Source organism: Brachypodium distachyon, chromosome 3 (genome assembly GCF_000005505.3).
Source record: "Brachypodium distachyon strain Bd21 chromosome 3, Brachypodium_distachyon_v3.0, whole genome shotgun sequence".
Taxonomy (NCBI): domain Eukaryota; kingdom Viridiplantae; phylum Streptophyta; class Magnoliopsida; order Poales; family Poaceae; genus Brachypodium; species Brachypodium distachyon.
In genome coordinates this window covers 33,842,276-33,867,690 of record NC_016133.3, presented here as the reverse complement: position 1 = coordinate 33,867,690, position 25,415 = coordinate 33,842,276, and the positions used below count along the sequence as shown (strand labels likewise).

The 25,415-nt window shown below is 51.6% G+C and overlaps 3 protein-coding genes across 4 annotated transcripts; 1 reads left to right on the top strand and 2 right to left on the bottom strand.

Annotated features, from left to right (window-relative positions):
- The first annotated feature begins 4,528 nt into the window (after positions 1 to 4,528).
- On the top strand, positions 4,529 to 7,048 carry LOC100845104 (transcription factor RF2b). Its single transcript, XM_003574195.4, has 4 exons — positions 4,529 to 5,453; positions 5,549 to 5,681; positions 5,772 to 5,856; positions 6,569 to 7,048. Exons 1-4 carry the CDS (start codon positions 4,672 to 4,674, stop codon positions 6,793 to 6,795), a joined length of 1,227 nt encoding a protein of 408 aa, XP_003574243.2. The 5' UTR covers positions 4,529 to 4,671; the 3' UTR covers positions 6,796 to 7,048.
- Positions 7,049 to 17,879: 10,831 nt separating this feature from the next.
- LOC100844487 lies at positions 17,880 to 20,152 on the bottom strand. Its single transcript, XM_003574193.4, has 2 exons — positions 19,278 to 20,152; positions 17,880 to 18,844 (listed from the first exon to the last, which is right to left on the bottom strand). The coding sequence occupies exons 1-2, from the start codon at positions 19,959 to 19,961 to the stop codon at positions 18,038 to 18,040; spliced, it is 1,491 nt and encodes a 496-aa protein (XP_003574241.2). The 5' UTR covers positions 19,962 to 20,152; the 3' UTR covers positions 17,880 to 18,037.
- A 646-nt stretch (positions 20,153 to 20,798) lies between these two features.
- LOC106865377 (uncharacterized mitochondrial protein AtMg00810) lies at positions 20,799 to 25,409 on the bottom strand. Of its 2 annotated transcripts, none has more exons than XM_024461244.1 (2): positions 24,264 to 25,409; positions 20,799 to 24,030 (listed from the first exon to the last, which is right to left on the bottom strand). In XM_024461244.1, exon 2 carries the CDS (start codon positions 22,269 to 22,271, stop codon positions 21,294 to 21,296), a length of 978 nt encoding a protein of 325 aa, XP_024317012.1. In that variant the 5' UTR covers positions 22,272 to 24,030; positions 24,264 to 25,409; the 3' UTR covers positions 20,799 to 21,293. The 2 variants fall into 2 exon arrangements, with proteins under 2 accessions (XP_024317012.1, XP_024317011.1); XM_024461243.1 differs by having other exon boundaries at positions 22,271 to 24,030.
- Between the last annotated feature and the right edge of the window lie 6 nt (positions 25,410 to 25,415).

The following is a 25,415-nucleotide window of genomic DNA, read 5'->3' as shown; positions in this document are numbered from 1 at the left end:
ACCGGGGGAGGGGGAGGAGGCGGGGCGGCCGTTGCTAGGGAGGACGCATGGTGGGGGCTGGTCGCGACGGAGGCGCTCGGGCAAGAAAACGGTTCGCGGTGGGAAAACTGGCGGTGGCATTTTTGCTGTAAATATGGTTCGTCATGGGGGCAAGTCTAAACCTGATGTGCGGAGAAGCCCCAGAAACTGGTCGGGACCAATTTCTCCCAGCAGCCAGTTTTACACGTGATTTGGATTCAACTTCTGGTGGCAACTCATGAGAAATTTCCCTTTTTTTAGACTTCAGCTGCCTGGAACCTATAAGCTGGCCTAGAAGCCCAAAAGAAAGGGGCCTTTATAGCTTAGGGGTCCATGACAGAAAACCATGGCTACCCTTGAGGGAGAGGGAAAATGAGGGCAAAGTGGTAAACTCATCACTACACCTTTCTTGGCCTCTACTCAAGCTCCTCTTCTCCTTTGACCATGGCATGAGAGACTTGACTCGTTGACTCCTTTGACCGGCGTCTAGTTGGCATGGCTACGCCTTATTGGCAAATCGACCGGTCTTTGGAATTTGTTGACTTGGTCGTCGCCACGTAGGATTACGGCCCGGCCCATGTAAGGATTTTATTATATTACAACAAAACCTATGTTTATTTTTACCTTGTTCAATTTTTTTTTGCCAAAATTTTGGTTTTCAATGTGAGCTACAACATTCTCCTCATAGTTTTCTTACCAAATACTTCACCCGTCTCATATTAAGTATCGCAACTTTGTCTCGAAACGTATGCATCCGACAAATTCTTGACAAAAAGAGTAACTGACAAAGTGGGAATTGAGGAAGAGTGAATTGCACTCGTGGTATCATAACCCGTATATGTGCTCATTTTAATCCAACAACTTGAAAATCCTTAATTTGACGCGAGGCACACGTGAGTAAGTTGAGAAGTAAATAAAGCACAGAAAATTTGCAATAACTACCTTCCACATTTGACACTCATAAACTGGCCCTCCCCTTTCCTCTTTCTCTCCGTCCGGAAGTGAGGACAGGCTTGGGCGACCAACTTCTCTTCCAAGATGCCACCACAACAACGTGAGCTTGGCTAGGTCCCTCCTAACAGGCTTGGGCGACCTTCTTGTTTTTTGTAATTTAGGTGGCAAGGGGCAATTGACCCCCAACATTAATGACGTTGCATGATCCCCGGCCATTGATGATAAGGGATGATTCTTTGGGTCGTGGGAGGTGGATTTGTTTGTGCTTTTTTTTAGACCCAAACGGTCGATCCCTGTGATTTGATTAGAAGAGAGAGTTGGCTCCGTTTATAAGGAAAACCGGACCTGAAAACCGATACAATGCATGGCTTATTGCAGGACAGCCGTGCGAAAAATCCTGACAAAGAGCATACACAAGACGAAACCGAAAGAGCAAGCCGCTAACGCAAAGACGAGACCCCTTCGGCTCCAACGACGCCGAACAGGGAGCAGCTCCTTGCGCCAAAAAAGGGTAGGCAGAACTGGGCTTCTTCGACGACCGGAGCAAGAAGAGGTTGCCCCGACGAGAATGACTCGCACAACGGCAAGCCCGCGCAGCACAAGGTCCTCCTTGGCCAGGATCCCAGCCAGGCCCCCTAGCGAAACATGCTCTGCCGCCAAATGAGGGCTCCGGAGGCAACGCCTCCAAGGAGGATACGACGTCCGAGGACGCCGCCGTTACCCGACCCGGACACCGAATCAGAGCTTTCGCTCAGAGGCACCTCGTTTGCGAAGGGTGGGATGTGGCGGAGCTGCACAACGACGCCTTCAAGAAGAAAACGACGTCCAAGAATGCCGCCCTCGCCGGCACCGACAACGTCGATGCAGGGTTTTCACCCGTAGCCGCCGCACCCACCACGGACAGGAGCGGATAGCTCCGCAGCAAGCCCGAAGGCCAAGGACCTGGCCAAAGGCCACCACACCACAATGAGCGCCGGCGAAGCCCGCCGACGCCACGCGCCAAACCACCAAACGGGCACCGGCCAGGGCGCCGCAATCGCCCCATGCACCGGATCTGGCCCACAACGCCACCTACGGCGGCCGAGCGCCACCACGCGGCCCCCCGCCGCCACCCCGACGCCGCACCGCACCACGCGTGCAGCCACCACGCTAGCAGATATGCGCCCACACGCCACAGCGCACCGTCCTGCACCGGCGGCCTTCACGCGCCACCCCACGGAGCCGTGACGGCCACCACCGCCGGGAAACTCCACAGGAAGCCACGCCATGCCGGATCCAGCATCAGCAACCACGGATCCGGCACCACCACAGACGGAGCAAGCTGCTCCAGCCAAAGATCCAACGCAGACACCGCCGAAGCAAGCAAATCGGGCACTGCCGGCCCGGCGCGCTGCCACGCCGCCGCAGGAGAGGACCCGCCCCGGATCCGGCCTCCCCCTCCATGGATCCGGCGCCCCCCCATGGATCCGGCGCCAAAGGCCGCAAACTGGCGCCGCTGGCCACCCCCGAGCTCGGAGGGGCCGGGCTGCGAAGGAGGGCGCAGAGGAGACGAGGACGCCTCGAACGAGGCCCCACCGCCGCCATTCCCACACAGGCTTTGCCCGGCGGCGACCACCGGCGGCGGCGAGGGGGTGGAGATGGAGGGGGCGGCCGAGAGTTGGGGCGACGGGGTCGCCTCCCGAGTCGCCCGACACGAGCGACGCGGGGCCCTGTGTGAAGGCTGGACGACAATTTTGTTTGTGCTTTTTATTCATTCCCTTCGCTACATGTGTTGTTATTCGCCTATGTCGGAACTAGGGTTTTTAAGGTTTTAGTTTTCGGCAATCTTACTTCTTTTGGTTCACCTTCTGCTAATTTAGAAACATTTTCGGTTCACTATGGAGATCAACCATGGTGGTTTCATTTGTGGCCTGGGGCATAACAAAACTTACTTAGATGATAAGGTGGGTTGGTTTGACCGCTGTGACCAAGATCCTTGGCCTTTGGTGTGTTATGGAAATTCCTAGAGTAGTTGGGCTTTTTGGAGATGAAACACAATTAACAAGATGACAAGGCGATGGTTTCCCTAACCATTGTTATGTATGTTGATCATGTTAACCTTCCGGAGAAACAAGTTGATGATGTGTTAAGAATTATTAGTCTATGTTTATTTAGATCTTGTTTGGTTTGTTATAAAAATATTGATTGCTCGCTTCATTTTCCGACGATTTCTTGCCAAATAATCGGCAAAAAGTGAAGTGTTTTTTAAGAAACTACGGTAGGCAAAAGGCAGCATGCACAACATTTCAATTAAATGAAAGAATCGGAAACAACAAGTACAATGGCAGCTTTTGCCAAAAGAAACACAACAAAGAAAATCTAGACCCTCGAAACATGCCAATGCCGAAAGAAATGCACAATAAAGAGCACCGTCGATGCAGTCGAAAGGTGTCGATCAGCCGATCCCACCCAGACACCGTGTCGTCGCCGTAGTCGAAGGAAAGCACACAGTCGAGACCGCCATGACACGAACGCGTCGATCAACCTTCACCATTGATGCAAAGTGAAGATTGAGATATCTTTTGTCCAAAAAATATTGGGACACAAACCAAACACACCCATTAAGCTCGATTTGCGTGGATTGGAACGCATTTGTGTGAATTACTCTATTTTATAATACGACGAGAAACCAGAAATTAGCCAAGCTAGCTAAAAACTGGTTAGCAATGCGAGATTATCTTGATCCACGGAAAAAACAAAATCAGCTTCGGGAGCATGCTTGTCAGACACACCCTTAAATTGGCCTGTGCGAAAGAACAGTCGTGCTAATGGCCTAAGCATCATCGTCCCGGGCATGTACCGGCCGGAAGCACGAGCCAGTTGCCAAGCACCCACTCTCGCATCCGGCCGGACGAGACGAATATCTCGTATCTCGCGGTCCAAACAAGAACAGTTCATACCGCAGTCGGCGTTCGGATCGTCGGTTTCATCCTGTCGAACCCGTCGGAGGCTTTTTTAGATCTTTGATAAACCCCGGCATGTTCATGACGGAAGTATCCCTGCGCGCATGGGCTCCACACGGTTTTCCAAAGCCTCCTTTTGGATGCTTTCCCAAGTACTCGATCGAGCATCCTGCAGCTTCATTACCTTTTTCTCTAGCATCTGATCTGACCCGTGCACGCCCCTCGCACGAATTTTTCTCCCCAAGTCTTCGACAAGTTTAACACTGGGCCTCTAACCAGTTTGCTGGTTGTTGAGAGAGCTGTAAATGTGGCGCAGGCGATTGATCCGAAGCACCGTTGCCCACTGCTCAACTGTATTTCAGACAACGACGGCCGAAAACTTCAACACCCGGTACAGTAAGCGATAAATACCAGCACTACTGCTAGTGCACAAAACTTCTCTGCTGATCCGGAAGTACAGCGTTCAATCCATTTGTTACCGTGCATTTCTGATTACTATCTTCCATCCAATTCGGCCGTGTAAAAACATCACATCAATCAAGTGCCGCTGCCGCTGCCGCTGCCGGCGGAATCCCACGAAGAAATCATGGGCCACCACCTGGCCGATCGGAAAGCCTCCATCCATCCCCAGTCTTCGCCCACGGAACAATTATAATACGCCCCCGAAACCGCGTGGCCACAGCACGGCACGGGTACTCCGCGCGGAACACCACCAAGTCTGCCGAGACGAGCGCGCGCGCGCCACCACCACCTTACCATGATGAACACCACGAACGAGATGATGCACCGCCACGTCGTCCAGGCAGCGGCCGTGCCCTTCGCGGCGGGCGGCGGTAGGGGCGGCATGGCGCCGGCGCACGGGAGCAAGCAGCGGGCCGGGCTGCCGCCGCCGGCGCCGCCCTCCTCGGGGTCCGGCGGCTCCCACCCCCAGCTGCACGCCGACGCGTGCGTCGTCCAGATGCAGCAGCAGGAAGGGCAGCTTCTGCCGCTGCGCAAGGCGCACCGCCGGTCCCGCAGCGACGTGCCGTTCGGGTACTTCCCGCCGCCGTCGCCCAAGACGGAGTCCGGCAGCTGGGCCGGCGCCGGCGGGGACGACCTGTTCAGCGCGTACATGAGCATGGAAGGCATGGACTCCGCGGGGCTGAGCAACAACAACTCCGACGGGGAGTACAGCCGCGGGAGCAGCGTGCCGGCCGCGGGGAATGGCGCCGACAGCAGCGAGAACGAGTCCGAGGACTACGGCGGCGGCGGCGAGGGCCAGGTCTTCCTCTGGGGCGGCGACGCCGGCGGCAGCGGCGGCAAGAAGAGGAATGCCGCCGGGGAGACGGCGGCGTTGGCGGGCCGGCACGCGAGGAGCCTGTCCATGGACAGCCTCATGGGGAGGCTCAGCTTCTCGGGCGCCAACGGCAACGGGGAGCCGGGCAAGCTGTTCAGCCTCGAGTTCGGCAGCGGCGAGTTCACCCCGGCCGAGATGAAGCGGATCATGGCCGACGAGAAGCTCGCCGAGATGGCCCTCGCCGACCCGAAGCGCGTCAAGAGGTTGGCCCCGACATCCGTCGCATCGCAAATTCGCAACTCACAAATGCACTGGCTGAATGAACCTCACGTGACCTCCGTGCCGGCGTATTATGCAGGGTGCTCGCCAACCGGCAGTCGGCGGCGCGGTCCAAGGAGCGACGGATGCGGTACATCGCCGAGCTGGAGCACAAGGTGCAGATCCTGCAGACGGAGGCCACCACCCTCTCCGCGCAGCTCACCCATCTACAGGTACATCCATCTACGCAATGTTCTTTCCTTGTGGCTACTCAATGATTCTTCCATAGTTTGGCCTTAATTTCCTCTTCTTGTTTGTGGCAGCGTGATACGTCGGGACTCGCCACGCAGAACAACGAGCTCAAGTTCCGGCTGCAGGCCATGGAGCAGCAGGCGCAGCTGCGCGATGGTGAGCAACGATCGGTTCCTCGCGTTCTAACAAAATTCAGAACAATTAACTCTGTTTGAATCGCGGATTTGTTCAAATCAAATCGATTTACATTCGAATTGTTGCATCATGGGCGCACTGCCGTGGGTGGTTTCATTGCGTTGGCGGTTGGATGTGGCATTTGGCAATTAGTCGTTACCATGTAGCGTCGTACTGATACGATCAGCAATCTAAGGGGGAGCCAAAGAAAAAAAATTCATTTTTCTAATGGAGAGTTTGTCGTCTGACGCTGTTAGTTGCCGGCATGTAGCCGGAGGAGGCAAACAATTTAGAATGGGGTTCGTTGGAATAACCGGACTCCGAGGCGACTTCGTCAGACGCCGGCATATTTGGGGGGTTCTTCTCGTATCAGCCAACTGAATACTCCACACGTTGACGTTTATATAAAGAGTTCGTCTTGCCTAGTTCATGTCACGATGTTGATGGATGGGTACTAGCCCTGTCACAAGAGGCCGGCAGTCTTAAGATAACACAAGTAGCTACTGCAATCCTCTTACAGTACATAATTCAATCACAATAAATTCCTAATGATAAATTAATTACTTGTGCTAACGATTCTTAATCTGCTTTGTTAGTTGAGCACTCTACATTTGTAAGAGCATGTGTGTGTGGATCATCTATGTTAGCAACCGGTTTGTCCTGACAACCATGTATGCTCCTTCTCTCCGGGCAGCATTGAACGAGGCGCTGACAGGGGAAGTCCAGCGTCTGAAGCTCTCGGCAACGACGTCGGAGCTCGGCGACGGTGGCTCGTCTAGCAACCTGGCCCAGAAGATGCAGCTCCGTTGCCAGAACCAGATGCTCGAGCTGCACAAGCAGCAGCAGCAGCAGATACCGTTCTATCAGCTGGAGCAGCCGGAGCAGAACGGCGCGGCGTCAAGGACCCACGAGTCCAAATGATGGTTTCAGGAGGGAGAAGATACAGAAGCTCTACTATTAGTCGTTTAGATGATCTGCATTTACTTTCCCTAACACATTTGTTTGGACAATGATCCATATAGTTGCTTGTGTCTGTCCGGGAAAGGATCCGGCACTATTTTTTTTCTGCATGTTTTTTCGTCCCTTTCAGAACACACATATTGTCGCTGGAGGTAAGATGTAACGAATTGAAATTCATTTGTAGTATCAATGTTTGAGTATTCTTTTTTACTAATAGAAGCCACATACGCAAGCACATTCGCCATTGACGTCTATATCGTGGCTTGGGAGCCTGATCCTATGAGCATTAGTTTGTGCTGTATCAAAACGTAACTCTGTGGGGCGTTTGTAAACGAACGCCGGCATGTTGTTTTTCCTGCTCGTGCCTGCATGGTTTGCTGCTTGCTGGAGATCGAGTCCCTCGCCGCAGAAAAAGATGGGAACCCGAGTACCCCGGCTCAAGTGCAGCTATCCCATAGGCCCATACCCTCTTATTTCTGCAAGTCTGAATTCTGAAACTAGTCCAATGATCCAAGCAATCCAAAAACCACGCGAACAAAACGCTAGAAGTTGGAGGGCTCGGAACCTCCGACCTTATGGTTAACAGCCATACGTCCTAACCAACTGAGCTATTCCAGCTTTGGTGTCAATTAAATTTTTCACTGTACTTGTCACCTATAGTAATACAAAAATAAATGCCTCTCAAACAGAACCTTTTCACCTTAATCACATCCTTCTCGTGAGAAAGTCGCTAGTTTCGGCCTATACAGTGGACACAGAGGCATTTCTCAAGTATATTTCCTTTTGACAATGGCCTGCCAATTACCGGTCTTTGTTCTAAATGCTCTAACCCTATATTGGTGAGGACGATGTTTCCATTTACTACCGCCTTCTTGCCAAAAGAAGATCCTTTTAGTCTTTATCATTTTTCTCAATAACTGGCAAGATGGTCCTTCCACACTCTTATCGATTTCTCAATAACTCACAAGTTTAGGTCTTTCTACTCTTCTCAATTTTCTCAATAACTATTGAATGAAGCAATTTAGAACAGTAAAACTGGACATCTTGGAAGCCCTCTCAGGCCATCAGGCCTCCTAGTTGTCAGATTTTAATGACTTGATCATTCTTGGCTGTCAGATGAGAGTGATTAAAACCTAATCGCGCAATTGTGCTAGATGTCCTATGGGCTGATATTCCGGTGGAAAAATCGGTGGCACGTGCCAGGCAATCGATCAGGAAAGTCACGAGGGAATGCAATGAATGTCCCTACTCGTTGAGAGCCTTGCTACTGTGCATGAGATTGTTTTCTTTTTCAAAAGGAGGGTAACCCCGGTCTCTGCATCAACTGATGCACACAACCATATATTTTTTAAACCAGGCAAACCCAGTCAACAAAGTCGACCCAAAAAAGAAAAACAGAGACTCCGCCAAACTACCACTAACCCTATGATACAGGCCGAAACAAACAAAAAGTAACACAACTCCTTGGCAAAGCCTTCAAGAAGGTCACACATGCGCCGATGATGACGAATTTGACCTTAGCTCGAACTCAGGGTTTTTATTCCCAAAGCCAACCTTCGATCCACCACCTTCAAAAAGGGCACGACGCAAGCACACGTCGACATTGCCTGATCTAAGACCAAGTGTTTGCACCAGAGTGCGCAAACTTGTCGTTGAAACTACATATACCATCATTATGTCACCGCCTCCGGACCAGCAGCAACAGGTATGACTTGGCACCTCACCATGAGTCGCCGCGTGTAGCACCTATTCCTGATAGTCCATGCCCCAAGTGAACCCAACAAACATGTTGTCATCGCCAAAGGACAAGACCAAAGATCAGCCGTCGCAGCCAGACAAATCACGGGGAACGATCCATGAACCGGCCGAAGCATGACACCGTCACCACCATCTTGCAACAAATTCGGCGCTCAACCTCCAATACCCCGGCCAAAGCCAACAATACCACCACTTGCACCGCGATCATATGGATCAATGAATCAGCGCCGCACGCGTGCCGTTGCCGTCACCGATCCACGCCATCGCTGCCAATCTAGGACGATCAGCACGCAACCCAACAGTCCGCGATGCCGCCCTCTTCCTCGCCGATCTCCATGCCGCTCCGGCGGCCACGCTCTCTCCTCCATAGCCACCTCGGCCACTCGCCGATCTGCCAGGACGGGGAAGAAGATCTGCATCCACTATTTGCCATGTACATCAAGCGACGATGGGGTCGACGGCGGCGCCACCTGCAGCACCACGTAATGGGAATGGCTGGCCGCCGACCCACCACCTCCGGCCTGCCTCCTCAATCTCACCTTCTCCCTTCTCGTCTGAAGGTGCTCACCGCCACCAGCCCGCGTGGAATCCCCGCCGTCCCCTTCACCGAAGGCTGCAAGGCTTTGCCCGACGGTCTTCTTGGGGGACGGCGAGGGAGGACGAGATGTATGGCACGACGCTAGGGATCAGGGAGAGAGTTGGTTTCCTTGCGACCAGGTGGAGTGCATGGGATTCTTTATGTCCACGAGGTGTTCTACCAAGAGGAGGGCAAGTATTTATCAAGCCGGGAAGGGTTCAACGTTGATGAATGCTCTTAGATTCGTTTAAGTCATTTCATTAGCAGCCGGGACAAAGTGATCGGGACTTTCTCAGAGACTAGGGGTGGATCTGCACCCAAGGCTACCTGGGCTATAACCTTGTCATGGCTCAATTAGCATATGTAATCCATTAGTAAATCACTAAGAAAATACTCCTTCCGTTTCATAATTTTTGTCGAAATATTACATGTATCTAGACACTTTTTAGGAATAGATACATCCATTTTTGGGCAAATTTGAGACAAGAATTATGGAATGGAGGGAGTAGCATCTACCAGCAGTTTAGCCCTGGACTTTGGTCCGGATTGACAAGGGCTAGTAGTATTATCCGTTGGTGTGTTTAGGTACTTCTTCCTTCCGTAAATAAGTGTACATCTAGGTTTGTCCTAAGTAAAAGATATTAAACATTGACCAATTTTTTTGGAAAATGTATCTACATTTATTACACTAAATTGGTATCATTAGATCCGTTTTGAAATTTAGTTTCACAATATACCGATTTGATGTCAAATATGTTGCTACTCTTTTCAACAATATTGGTTAGACGTAGAAAAGTTTGACTTAGGACAAACCTAAAGAGTGGACGAAGTGAGTATATGGCAAGACATATTTGCCTTACTTTGTACCCGTATAGATACCGTGTGTATAGGCTAGCTTGTAATCAGGTGCTCAATCAATCACCGACCCTCTGAAAATATATATACAAGACAGCCATCTACTTCTTCTAAACCTAGCAAAACAAACTAACTGTGCACCCTGTTGGAGCAGCTAGCCGCTGCTGCTCCTTCTTCTTCCTCGAGCTGCAAATCCCCCCCCCCCCCCCCTCTCTCTCTCACACAACAACACACGAATAAGAACAGAAAGAGCACAAGAATATTTGGCAACGGGCAGCCTCTCACCGGCCCGGATTTTCTCCTTTCTATTCTCCTCTTCAGTTACCATAACAAACCCGATTACATGCCTTATATAACCCATGCACACGTTAGGAAAATAACTAATCCTACCGGGTCTCACGCCCCTAATCAATCCCACATCTAAGCACCCTGGAATCTCTCCAGCACTTCCTTTTATTTTGCCCACGACACAACAGCTAACAGCCCCATCGCATGGCTACCTCCTTGACCGAATCTCTCGGCCAAAACTGGATCAGGCTCTCGCGCTCCACCTCTCCTTGACTCGTCCGCTTCACACGGCTCCGCTGCTTCACACAGCACCGGCATCACGCCTTGCTAGCTTCTCTGCATCGCACATAGGTTGGCATCTCACCTCTCCAAGGTCTCAAACGGAGCTTCACCTGTCTACAGTCCTAAACTTACATGCAAATGAACACCTAACATGCAAATACATATGAGAATCATGATTAAGTCTAACAATTTTCCCCCTAATCTTGATTCTCCAAAACCCACGAAGCTTCAGAGGAGTGCTGGCTCCTCACTGTCGTAACCAGCAAGCAGGGCCTTCTCCTCTTCTTCTTGTGCCTTCTTCTTCTCACGGGCTTGGTTCTTCTTCTTCTCTGGACATTCCCAAGCAAAATGGCCATAGTCTTCACAGTTGAAGCATTGTACCTTGCTCTTATCTTTGCACCATTCTCCACTGCCACGGCCGCGACCACTTCATCTTGCCATCATAAGTTGTTCTTCTGTCTCGGCCTCCCTCCCCTTGATCAGTTCCTCATGCACCTTCAGTGACCCAATGGCCTCCTCCATGGCCATCTTGTTGGTGTCGCTGAACATCATAATTGACGAAGCTACATGGATGAACTTGTTGGAGACGGCTCGCAACAACTTCTTCACGATGTACTTCTCCTCCATCTTGTCTCCAAGCTCGCGGATTCGCCCCACGAGCGTCGTGAACCTCGCCGCGAAATCATCCACGGACTCTGCATCACCCATCTTGAGGCGATCAAACTCCGAGCGCAAGGACTGAATCCTCGCCTCTCGGACGTGCTCGACACCGACATGCATGGAGCGCAGCGCCGCCCACACATCAGCCGCGGTCTCGTTCTCCGCAACTCTCAGCAGCATCCCGTCGTCGATCGACTGGGAGATGATTGTCATGGCCAGCTCTTCCTTGATCTCGTCCACGGCCTTGGACTTGGACGAGTTCTCTGGATCAACAACACCCCATGCGCCATTGACTCGCAGGAGGTACTTCATCCTCAATGCCCACGCCGCGTAATTCGTCGTTGTCAGCATCAGGTACAGCAGTCTCCCTGCTGCCGAAATAGCGGTCATCGCCGAGTCGCCCAACCCACCGGCCACAATGGCCTTGCTTGGCGAGCCATCCCCGTCACGCGGCATAGTCTTTGTCATCTCCCGGAGCAGAACCGTGAACGGCTCTGATACCAATTGTTGGAGCAGCTAGCCGCTGCCGTTCCTTCTTCTTCCTCGAGCTGCAAATCCCCCCCCCCCCTCTCTCTCTCTCTCACAACAACACACAAACAAGAACAGAAAGAGCACAAGAATATTTGGCAACGGGCAGCCTCTCACCGGCCCGGATTTTCTCCTTTCTATTCTGCTCTTCAGTTACCATAACAAACCCGATTACATGCCTTATATAACCCATGCACACGTTAGGAAAATAACTAATCCTACCGGGTCTCACGCCCCTAATCAATCCCACATCTAAGCACCATGGAATCTCTCCAGCACTTCCTTTTATTTTGCCCACGACACAACAGCTAACAGCCCCATCGCATGGCTACCTCCTTGACCGAATCTCTCGGCCAAAGTTGGATCAGGCCCTCGCGCTCCACCTCTCCTTGACTCGTCCGCTTCACACGGCTCCGCTGCTTCACACAGCACCGGCATCACGCCTTGCTAGCTTCTCTGCATCGCATATAGGTTGGCATCTCACCTCTCCAAGGTCTCAAACGGAGCTTCACCTGTCTACAGTCCTAAACTTACATGCAAATGAACACCTAACATGCAGATACATATGAGAATCATGATTAAGTCTAACACACCCATGCCACAATTTATTTTTGCTACGTCTTTCAGCGTATCCAAACATTGAACATATCAAAGAATGGAATTTATATCAGGAGAATGTTCTCCCCAGTGCTTCCTGGCGCGACGCGCTTGCGTGCGTTCGATCGAGATGGGGAGCTCGTCCTCGTCGCGTGCTGGTCCCGCCTGAAGTCCACGTCAGTGCCAGCGTGGCGTTGCATGGTGCAGCGGTTCAATTGTTTTGGGAATCACGCCCACTTTTGTTCCCCTTAACGTCTGCTGTTAATGAGCCTAGCATTTAATCTTTCTGAAATGCTCTCGTAAGACCCTTTTCTCCATTCCACCGCGCGCTTTGCTTTCTCCAATCTTTTGCTTGCTCTCCGCTAATCCGCTTCCGGCCTTCTGCCGCATTCGTGTTCGTCTACAATTGGTGTTCGGTTCCTGTCAAATCTCGCGACTCTCAGGTAGGGAACCATCCTCCTTTGTTTTCTAGGGTTTTGCGGTGGGAATTATTGGTTGGGAGTGTGTCAGGGTGTTGTTGATCGCCTCGGGGTCGGGATTCTAGGTGAGTTTGTCTGCGGCATTGCTTGGATTGCCGCCGCGAGTTCGACCACAGTTGTTTTGTGTGCGGATTCCAGATGATTTGGTTGATTTTGTCGTGTTCTCGGATGATTTTTGGGTTTGTGTTTGTCGGGATTTTCAGTGGATAGAATTTGTTCGACGGATTTTGGGCACGGGTGGTTCAAAATGAATCCGGTTGGTCGATTTTGGTCCCCATTTTGAAACATTTGAACCAACCGCCCCCATTTTTGTGTGGATTTGGTACTTCTACCCTTCAGTGTATTATGGGCGCATGTTGGGTGGTTTTGGGGCGCGGATTCGCAAGATGTCTCTGCAAGATGGTGGTGTTAGATGTTTCAGTCGATTTTTTGGTTGCGTCTGTCCCTTCTATTCAGTGTATTTATGGCCGCGTGCTGGATGGTTTTCATTGGTGGATTCACGATATGTTTCTGTGGGATGGGTGTTGTTAGAATGGGGACCATGGATTGTCCCTTTTTGCTCATGTTTAGATTTTGGTTTTTGAATTTTAGAACAGTAGAAGAGACTTAATTGTGGGATTAGGGATGTTAGATTCATTAGTTGGAACGTTTTTTAATCAAAGATTAGGGGAGTTTGAAGAGGCTTAATGTGCATGTGGTTTTTACAATAACATGGCAATTTGTTACCTACTGTAGTGGCAACTATAGGGGTCCACTCATGGCAATTTAGTGTGCATTGGATTTGTTTGGATCAAATGTGACAGAATATGACAACTTATGTACCTTTTATGTGGCAAGTTTATGTGTATAGGGGTGACAATTTTACTTATGGTCAAAATTACTTATGCACTTAGTAGTGGAATTAGGGATGTTAGATTTTTCAATTGGAACATTTTGAATCAAATATTTAGGTTGTTTGGTAATGGAGACATTGCAATTTTAAACCAACCACAAACGTAGGTGATTTTGATTCGGTCTTATTTTTGCAGGGTAATTTGTAGCGTGCATGTTGTTTTTTACATTAACATTCAATTTGTTACCCAGTGTGGTGGCAACTACAAGGGGCCACTCGTGGCAACTTAGTGTGCATTGGGTTTGATTGGCTGAAATATGATAGAATAAGGCCACTTTTATATGGCAAAGTTTAATTGGCAGTTTTGGGATGGATTGGAATCGAAATTTTGTGTTTAATTGTGTTTGTCGTAAATTATCGCATATGCTTAGGTGGGAGTTTGTGGATGGATTGGCTCAATTTTTGGTTATCCTCCTTTCATTGCATAGTGCAATCATATTTTTGTATTCTTAGTTGGCAGTTATATATGTCCAAATAGTGATTTTTGCACAGATTGGCTCAAATATGACATAATATGGCAACTTATTCACTTGTTATGTGGCATGTTCATGTGCAAAAGGGTGGTAATTTACTGCATGTTCAACTTTAGTTAGCGGGAAGTTTGGGAATGTATTTGGATTAAGATTTGGGTCAATTTGTTTTTTGTTGTAGCACAAATCAGATATGGCGTTTTATGTCCTTGTTAGGCGGCAATTTATGTGCAAGTGGACGGGGGAGGGGGATATATTATTACTTATTTGTCATTATTTAGGTGGGAGTTTGGGATGGATTGGCTCTTTTTTTTGGTTATCTGGTCTTTCATGGCATAGTCCAAATAGATGTGGTAATTATGTCCAAATAGATGTCAACTATGTTCAAATAGATATGGCAACTTATGTATTTTTAGATGGCAATTATTTCCATTTACATAATGAGTTTTCTTAGGCGGGTTGTTTTATCGATTTATGCCTTGCTTTCTTCATTTTTTCAAAATAGGTGCATATTTGTTTTTCATTTTTATTTGGTTTTTGCATCTCAGAGGGAAATAGCGATGGTTAAGAAACGGAAGGCTACTGGTTTGGTGACTGAAGATAGAAAAGGTAATTATGTTCACTTTTGTCATATATTTTTGCATGCCTAGTTCTGCACATCTCGTGTGGCAACTTGTATTGGACTGCCATTTTCTTAACTGACATGTTTTATCTACTTGCTGCGTGTGAGATCGAGATAGGCAATCAGAGGGGGGGGGGGGTGAATGATTGCGTGGAAGCAAATTAAAACTTTTCCCGAAAGTTCAAACCCTAAATCACCTTTCTGTCCGTGATAGTAAAACAGCCGTAACTTTTGATTGGATGAACCAAAAAATACATATGAGTATGCAAAAGAAAGGTATTGAAATTATCTAACCAACGCAACAAGAATATGCTCAATCGGACATACTAATAAAAAGATATGATCAAAATAGTAACAGCTGACAGAAAGTTACGAGGATTAATCTAAAACCAATTTCGAGGAATAACAAGAAAGATGAATTAATTGCAATTTTCACTTGATCTCGTGATAAACCTGCAGCAATATGTAGACCACTTTTCCATCCGACGCCATCTTGATGACGCTACTGTTTAATCTTTAAACAGCTCTCATCCAGCCACGGCTGGACCTACATATCTTCATGTCGATGCCACTCCGTGCCATCAACTCTTCTTGTGATGTCTTCAAAACTCGACATTCACGTATCGAATATCTCCAATACCGTACATATCCGGTATAAACAACCACGACAAACCGGTGCCCTTCTGGATCATCGTAGCCTTCACTTCCATTGGTCCTTCGCACGAACGTCCCGCATGACCTTGATCCTCGACCTCAGCTTCTCCCAAGCCGACCACGTTCCTCTAGCTCCGGCAACACCTGAAAGCGAACACACAAATAACCAGTACGAGCACAAGTCCACGACTTGACTCAGGGTAAGTTCCACACAACTCACGCCATGTTTTCACATAAGAAACTAATGGATCAGCACACCACCAGCAAAGCACTAAGTCCAAACAAGATACATGTCATCACATAAATATCCATATTATCCAAAGTATCCACATCAATGTTTCATCTAAAACACTTGCCAATGTTACACATCACTTATGATTTCACACTGCGGTAGGTCATGGTCGCCGTTGAATTCAATATGTCAATAAGCTTGAGGCTGCCCCATAGTGTCTTAACCTACATGTATCAATTTGAAATGAAATATGATCAAAAGTGTGCAAACAACATGGTCTGCAGATGATGCCACGCACCCTTTGGTAACTCTCTGGCCACTTCAAATATTTTTGTGCTGGAAACTACACATGTCCTAGCATGGCAACTCCAGTAGGCATAGCATGGCAACTTATTATAGCACATTGTTCATATTGCTGTTTTACTTTCCAATATTACTTGGTGCAGTAGTGGATATAAGAGGCATGCAAACCATGGAATTTTTTAGAGAATACATCATTGGTTGGCGTCAATAACGGGAAGGCCCATGAACCAAATATTTTGTCCATTCCTCCCTTCCCTTTTTTTATATACTTCTTCCTGCGAGAATAAGAGGCATAATCTAGTGCAAAAATTTGCAGTTTTACATCTATCTAGTCATGTGTTTGCAGCTAATATTTTTTTAAACATTTTTGTATAGGGGGACACGATATGTTTTGTTTCTTCACGATCAAAATGGAGAACTACATCATGGCCAGATATATCTGCACATATTAAATACTTTTGAGTATTTCTGTAATGTAGGCAGCTACATGAATGCTTGAAAATTGCAACGTGCTGCAATGGTGTTTTGAAGTTCAGGTTGTAAGATGTTTGAAAACAATATATGGTTGTTTGTTGATTTCCTTCCATAAGCAAAATATTTTCATAGACCGTGGCAGCTTTAGATGTATTACCGTGGCAGTTTATTCATCGGTGCAGTGGCAACTTTTTGGGCACAGTAAACTAGGGAAGGAAGTGCACCTAGGATTTCTAACCCTTCAGTTTTTTAGGCACCCAATTAGTTTTCATATGAAACATTGTAGGGACAATTCATGATTTAATAGGTTTTTCAGATAATTATGCAATTTGTCCACCTGACAGAGAATGGCAACTTTCAGGTAGGCACCCTAGCAGTTTTAAATGGGTGTCCCCTGGTTGGGTGGCAACTTTGTGCTGTTTTGCATAAAAAGCATCCCACATTGATGAGAGTACCTTCAAATATTACAATTAGATGGCAACTTGTTTTAGACAGATCATAAATCTAGATTTGCAAGACATGACAACTTCTTTAGGGGGAAATTGATACAAGATTTATAAGAGTTCCAGATTGCTATTTCTAGGTTTTGAATTTGTGAAAAAACCAGTATACGATCGTAAGATGCTTGGAAGTTGGAATCAGATCACATATACGTAGATGAGAATAAGGGATTGCTGACAATTCTTCTTCGTGAAACCAGTAGAAGAAAATGACCTAGAGTTATGGGCTAAAAGAGGGAGAGGGGTAGATGGGCCTGGCAACTTTGTTTGATCTAGATTAGAATTTGGGTCGGCCTTGTTTGGACTTGACGGGTACAAACGCGTGCACGATCTAGTTCTGGAGTAGGGCCTGGCAACTTTGCCATCTTCTGCGTCGCTGGTGTGGTGGTGCCCTTCTGCACGCACGATCTGGGCTCGCCCAGACGCCCACGGCTCACGCTCGCGCCGCAGCATGGTGTCGCGCTGGTGCTCTTCCGCACGAACGACCTGCACTCGGTCTCGGCTCGTGATCCCGCATGCACGCGCCCTTGTGTGGCAACTCTGACGTGGCCGTCGACGTGGCAACCTAGCTTTGTGTTCGACGTCGCGCGCTGGGACTATGGCGCGACCGTCACGCCGTATTCGCTCCCATCAAAGTATACATCCGCCGTATTCACTCCCATCAAAGTATACATGATGTATCTAAATACAAATTAATTTAACATTTTTTTGCCATTAAAATTTAGTGCTGCCACGTTCGAATCCTGGGTCCGCCGCTGCTCGAGACCGTGGGAAAGCCTGTGTGTCAGCATTGCGCGGTGAGTGGTGACGACAACATTTCATTCAGTCGCACCAATTGTGACCGTTCGTCACGCATCTTGTCAAGCTCCGCTTCTTCGGACATAACTAACATGGTTTATTCAGCATCATTTACGCACTACTACGAGTAGTCTCGTAAGTACATTTATTGGGCAAAACGGACTCAAACACGCGCACACAAACAGACACATCACCCCACATCACGCAACTCACCAACCTCAACCTCGCGGGCGTTCACTCTGCTTTGGAGGCGCTCCAGGCGAGCAGAGTCCTCATGAACTCGAGCACCTTGTCGGCATCGTCCGGCACGACGCCCCTGGCCGCGTCCGCGGCGCGGAACCGCGCCTCCCACCCCGCCAGCAGCGGCGTCCGCGCCGGGTCGATCAGCCTGCGCCCCATCAGCTTGTCGATCGCCGCGAACCACCCGAGGTAGCCGCCGAGCACGATGTCCACGAAGCCGATGCCTTCGCCCCCGAAGAACGCCTTCCCCTTCGAGCACTCCCCGAGCGCGCCCTCGAGCGTCTCCAGCGCCGCCACGGCGCGGTCCCACGCCTCGGCCCGCTCCTCCTCCGTCTTGCACGTGAACACCATCCCCAGCCACGCCGGCCCGACCTTGTCGTCCACGTACGCCGCCCAGAACCGCGCCGTGGCGCGCTCGTACGGGTCGGCGGGCAGGATGGACGGGACGCCGGTGCCGGACCAGACCTCGTCGATGTACTGCACGATGATTTGGGACTCGTTCATGGGGCGGCCGCCGTGGAGGAGCACGGGGACGCTCTTGTGCACCGGGTTGGAGGCCAGCAGGAGGGGGCTCTTCCTGCTGCCCAGGTCCTCCTCGACGTACTCGTACGGCAGCGACTTGAGGTTGAGCACGACGCGCACCCTGATGACGTACGGGCTCGTCCACACGCCCAGCAGCTTCAGCTCTCCGCTTCCTGCCATCGGAACGACTGTTGATTCGGATCGAGTAAGGAGATATGTGTGTGGCGTTGGTGGAAGAGGCTTAACTGGAGAAAGCTTGTTTTCTGGTCTCTGGTTACGCTAGTCAGGTTACGAGGATTATATAGGAGCAGATAAAGGGTACCTGTAAAGTATACATGCTGTTTGACTAGTACGCAGCGGTCTTTGATGTTCGTAAGCACGGTCGTCAGTCGGATGCTAAAGTCAATAAGAAGATGTTGTCTATCTTGCCAAAGTAGCCGCCACCATCTAAAAAACAGAAAAGTGGAAAGGAAAAAGTGTAGCAGCACACTTTGTAAATCTTTGCGTTTTTTTTTTCCAAGCACATGGCATCGTCTACGTGGCCAACTATTCACGGCTGGAACATGTATGCCTTTTTATTCCCTTGATTTATTGGGCTCGAACCTAGTGCGGCCCATTAAAAGTTTACAACCTCACAGAAAACAATCCAAACCATATTCCAAACTGCTCAGTCTCAGAGCAACTCAAACTCCATTCAACCACGCCCCTGTCAAAGGAACGTCTGCAAGAACTCGAGCACCTTATCAACATCTTCAGGCAGGACGCCCTTCACCGCGTCCGCCGCCTTGAACCGCTCGGCCCACGCCGCCAGCGCCGGCATTCTCGCCGCGTCCAGGAGCTTCACGCCGATCATCTTCTCGATCACCACGAACCACCCCAGGTAGCTGCCGAGCACGACGTCGACGAACCCGATGCCGTCGCCGCCGAAGAAGGCCTTCTCCTCCCCGAGGGTGCCTTCCAGCGTCTCCATGGCCGCGACGGCCCTCGCCGCCGCCTCCTTCTTCTCCTCTGTCTCGCGCGCGAAGAGGATGGTGAACCACGGGGCCCCCACCTTGTCGTCGACGAAGGCGGCCCAGAAGCGGGCGGCGGCCCGCTGGAGCGGGTCGGCGGGGAGGAGGCTCGGCCCGTCGGATCCGGCCCAGGCCTCGTCGATGTACTGCAGGATGACCTGCGACTCCGGGATGGGCTTGCCGTTGTGGATGAGGACGGGCACCTTCTTGTGCACGGGGTTGGAGGCGAGGAGGACGGCGCCCTTGCAGTGGAGGTCTTCCTCGACGTACTCGTAGGGGATCCCCTTGAGGTTGAGCGCGATCTGCACTCTGTTCACGAACGGGCTGTCCCAACAACCCAGCAGCTTCACCTCCTCTCCCTCTCCTACTCCTGCCGCCGCTGCCATTGCTGGTGCTTGGTTTCTACCAGCTCAACCACACACTTGGATGCTTGAATTCCTGGGGTGTGCTATTGTTCAGAAGGTGTGCGTGTTTATAAACGTGAACGGGGGAAGATTCCAGACTTTCAGGCCGGAGTTCAGTGCTGCTGCATGTTACGTTGTTTAATCAAAACGGGGAGGGTGGTGAATTATTTGGATCGTGGGAATCGAATGAATGGATGGGCCAAGTGGCCAACCACATGGCATGATTACACTTCATCTTCGGAAGGTACGCGGTAGGTAACGGCTCTAGCACGCCCCCTGCACATCTGATTATCGTAGAGAATCAGAGACCTGCGATTCTCGAGCTGTCGTGCAACGTGCTGCGCGTACCGCTCCGGCCTTACTCTTGGTGGTCCGAGCGTCCGCGCGTGACGAGCTGGGAGGATCTGGACCGCTGGAATGGTGGGTCATGTGGGGGAAAATGGGGATGGGCTATGTCAACTTGTCAAGGGAGGCACGCAGCACGCTGAAGCCCTGTAAGCTGTGAGGTTAATGGACAGGGCCGTCCCTAAAAAAACAGAATAAAACTGGTTATTTTATGTTCTTCGTTTTTTTTTTTTGCTGTCGATGCTTATGTTATGCTATCGATGAGACGTTGACGATGGAATACAGTGATGTGCTTAAAAAGCACTTTTTTCGTCCCTCAACTTGTCGGAAAGTTCGTTTTTCGTCCCTCAAAAAAATTTCGTACTTTTTTCGTCCCTTAATTTTCAAAACCGGACACTTTTAGTCCCTCGGTCCATCCAAAGTGGTTTTCCTAGCCACCTGTCTGGTTTTCGCATTATTTTTTTCACTTATTTTTTTTTCCAATCAAGATATGGATGATGCAGATGGAGGAGAAGTACAATCAGTGCCTGGACGAGATCCAAAGCACGACGACGGCCAATTTCAACAGCCTCGGCGGTCACGGGATTAAGTGCAAACCGGACACGTGGCTAGACAAACTGCTCCGGATAGCCTTAAGGACTAAAAGTGTCCGGTTTTGAAAGTTGAGGGACGAAAAAAGTATGAATTGTTTTTGAGGGACGAGAAATAAATCTGGGAATGGAAAATAAACTGAAAAGGAACACTCAGGAGTCAGGCAGTTCAGTTTTTTTGGAGGCCTGATTCATATCCTTTATTGCAAGTCTACTCCATTTGGACTGATATGTGATCTAAGTGTAGAAGATTAAGATTTTGAGAGAGAGTGAGAGAATGCACCGTAGGTGCCGGCCATTGCATGGCTCTCATATTTATATCGTGAGTTGTACAAGAGATCGTGGGTGCAGCCATGTAGACGGAGGAGATGTTGTCGCATTAGACCACCGTGCTCCTGTCGAGGTGGACGTGGAGCTCGCCCAGCAGCTGACGGAGCCAGCAGCTCTCCGCGACGGCGTTGGCGACGCCCCGGTACTCCGCCTCCGCACTGGAGCGGGACACAGTGGGCTGGCGCTTCGAAGACCAGGAGACGAGCGCATCGCCAAGGAATACCGTGTAACCCGATGTAGAACGGCGCGTGTCCGAGCACCCGGCCCAGTCCGCGTCGGAGTAGGTGACAAGGTCCAGCTTGGCAGAGCGGCGAAGATGTAGACCGAGGGACGACGTGCCACGGACGTAGCGCAGGATGCGCTTCACCAGAGCAAGGTGGGGCTCCCGAGGGGCGTGCATGAAGAAGCACGCCTGCTGCACCGCGTACTGGAGATCCGGGCGAGTCATCGTGAGGTACTGCAAGGCACCAACGATGCTTCTATACTCCGAGACGTTCGCGACTGGAGCACTAGAGTCAGCATCCAGCTTTGTCCGCGTATCAACTGGCGTGGAGGCCGGCTTGCAGGCCGTCATGCAGGCACGCTCGAGCAGGTCTTCGGCATACTGTTCTTGGTCGAGGAAGAAGCCTGCCGGGCTCCAGGAGACGCGGATGCCGAGGAAGAACTGCAACGGCCCTAAGTCCTTCATGGAGAACTCAGAGCGCAGCTGGGCGGTGACCATGCGCAGCAGGGCGTCGGAGGAGGCCGTGAGGACAATGTCGTCGACGTAGAGAAGAAGAAACGCCGTGTCGGCGCCGCTGCGAAGCACGTACAGGGAGTGGTCCGACCAAGTGACAATGAAGCCGATGGTGCGCAGATACGCCGTGAAGCGGTCGTACCAGGCCCGGGGCGCCTGCTTGAGGCCGTAGAGGGACCGATCCAGCAGGCACACGTGATCGGGGTAGCGGTCGTCGACGAAGCCGGCGGGCTGCTGGCAGTAGACCAGTTCCCGCAGGAAGCCGTGAAGAAAGGCGTTGTTCACGTCCATTTGATGGACGGGCCAGTCCCGAGCGGCAGCCACGGCGAGGACGGTGCGGACCGTGGCCGATTTGACGACCAGGCTGAAGGTTTCGTCGAAGTCGACGCCCGGTTGTTGCGAGAAGCCACGAAGCACCCATCGCGCCGTGTAGCGGTCGAGGCTACCATCTGACCGGAGCTTGTGCCGGAAGAGCCACTTCCTGGAGACAATGTTGGCGCCGGCCGGTCGAGGCACCAGTGTCCAGGTGCGGATTCTCCATCAACGCCCGATACTCGTCCTGCATCACTGTTAGCCAACAAGGATCCCGCAGAGCTGTGCGCACAGAGGTGGGAAGGGGTGAAATGGAGGTAGAAGTGGTGCAGGAGAGGCTATACTTGGGGTTGGGGAAGAAGATGCCTGATTGGGCGCGGGTACGCATGGAATGTGTGGGGTGTGGAGCGGCAGGCTCGGGAGGGGGCGCAGCAGGAGTGGCGGCAGGACTTGCGGGAGGGGATTGTGCCGCGGCAGGACTGGCGGCAGGAGTTGCGGCAGGGGAGGGTGCCGCGGCAGGACTGGCGGCAGGATTTGCGACAGGAGAGCGTGCCGCGGCAGGAATGGCGGCAGGATTTGCGGCAGGGATAGTAACTGCGGCAGGGATTGCGGCAGGCGATGGAGCCGCCGAAGGAGGTGGGGTGGCAGGAGATTGCGGCGCGGAAGGTGAGGGAGAAACGCGGGGTGGGCGTGGAGGGATGGAAGGCGCGGCCGGAAGAAACGGAGAAGCGGGCAGTGGGGATCCCGAAGGGAGGTTGCGTCGGGAGTGGTTGGGATCGGATAAGGCAGGAGGTGGGGTGGTTTGGGCGAACAGAAAGATGTGTTCATCGAAGAAAACGTGACGGGACACGATGACACGTTGGGAAGAGTTGTCGAGGCAACGTAGCCCTTGTGATCGGGGGAGTAACCGAGGAAGGTGCAGGCCGTGGAACGTGGGGCGAGCTTATGTGGTGTGGTGCTAAGGGTGTTGGGATAGCATAGGCCACCGAATACGCGGAGAGGGCTGTAGTCTGGAGGCACGCCATAGAGAAGCTCGAAGGGAGTGGTGAGTTGGCAAGGGCGACATGGGCGCCGATTGAGCAGGAAGGTTGCCGTGGCCAGAGCGTCAACCCAAAACCGGAGAGGCATGGAGGCATGAAACATGAGGGTGCGGGTGATGTCGTTGAGGGTGCGTAGAGCTCGCTCGGCACGCCCGTTTTGGGAGGACGTGTAGGGGCAGGACATACGGGGTTGGATGCCGTGAGAAGCAAAGAAGGTCCGGCTAGCATGGTTGTCGAATTCACGGCCATTGTTGGTCTGAATGGTAAGGAGAGGGAGGTGGAATTGGGTCTGCAAGAAAGCGTGGAAGCGGTGAATAGCAGGAGTAATGACTGTAATCATCGAGTAACAACAGATAGTATTGAAACCCAGAGACACTTAACACAGGGGATGTCCACAAATCACAATAAACCAAACTAAACGGAATATATGACACGTGAGAAGACAAACTAAATGGAAGACGAGTGTTTTTCCCTAATTGGCACGCATGACAAGTGTGAGACGATGATGAGGGGCGATGGGGAGTGACAGCATGCGGCACGTCGGAGAGGAACTCGCGCCCAGGGTGGCCTAGACGTTGGTGCCAAAGATCAGTGTGCGTCGTGGCAGTGTGGAGGCTCAGGTAGTGCTGCGTGGGGCGGAGCTGGTACAGATCGTCGGAGGAATCACAGCGGAGGAGGACCACCTTGGTGCGCCGATCCTTGACAGAAAAACCAAGATCATCAAATTCGATATTAACAGGATTTTCACGGGTGAGAGCTTTGACAGAAATAAGATTCTTGATTAAGGAAGTAGAAACAAGAACGTTAGGTAGGGAGAGGGGGCGACCAGAGGTGGGTATAGAGAGGTGGCCAGTGTGCGTCACAGGGAGCGAAGATCCGTTGCCAACAACAATACGGGAACTACAAGACGGGCAAAGGGAGTGAAGCATACCAGGATCCGCGGTCATGTGGGCAGTGGCGCCGGTGTCGACGTACCAGTCACCGGTCGGCGAAGCAGCAGTCTGGGTGGAGAGCGCATTGAGAGCCTGTATCAGGCCCTGTTGATCCGAGGCAGGCGCAGACGGAGCCGGGACCGATGGTGGTGCAGACGGGTACGCAGACGGCACAGGGACGTGAGCAGATGCGCCGGCGAACGCGGGCGGCACCATGGGTCGCGGTCCAAGGATCCCTGAGCCGGGGACGTGAGGACGCCATGGGACAGGCCAGGCGTGCACCAGCCCGGCCCAGGGGTGAGTGGTCGGTGCAGGCAGAGGAGGGATCGGCGCGGTGGAGCGATTGTGGCCCGGCGAGGTGGAGGAGGCACCGATCTGCTGTTGCTGGCGTCCTTTTCCTTTTCCCTTGTTCTAGCCGCCACAGTTGTTGGAGTTATCACTGGTGTTCCTGGAGCCGGAGTTGCCAGTGTTGGCCGCCGCGTGGAGAGCTGTGTTGTGGGAGACCCGAGTGGTGGCCTTGCCCTTCTCCTCCAGGGAGAGAAACGCACGGCACTCGAGGAAGGAGGGGAAGGGCGTCCGGCCGGAGAGGATCAGGATGTAGACGTGGAAGCGTTCGTCGAGGCCGCGGAACATCTGCATCACCAACTGCGATCGGTGAGGGGTTCGCCGAGATCACGGAGCTGATCGGCATACTCATTGAGCTGGCCGAAGTACGCGAGCACCGGCGAGTCGCCCTGTTCCAGGGTGCTGGGGGAGTTCCCGATGTAGATCGCCTGCATCTCCATGTTGTCGAGGAAGAGGCCACGCACAGCCTGCCAGATCGTAGAAGCCGTGGGCGCAGGCGTGATGATGAGGCCGAGGATCTCCGGCGAGACGCGGAAATAGATCCGGGAGACGATGAGGGCGTCGTCCTGCAGCCAGGCCGGGTCGTTGAGATGGGGCTCGCCGGTGATGTGATCCGTGAGGCCGCACTGCTGGAAGAGGAGCTCGAACATCAGGCGCTAAGAGGAGTAGTTCGGCGGCTGCAGTTGGAGAACGAGCGGGACACGCTCGGCGATGACCACGCCGTCGTGGTGGTTGAGAGCAGGAGCGGCCAGAGCGCGCGGCAGCAGTAGGGCCGCGGGTGGTGGAGGTGTTGAGGAGACAGCTAC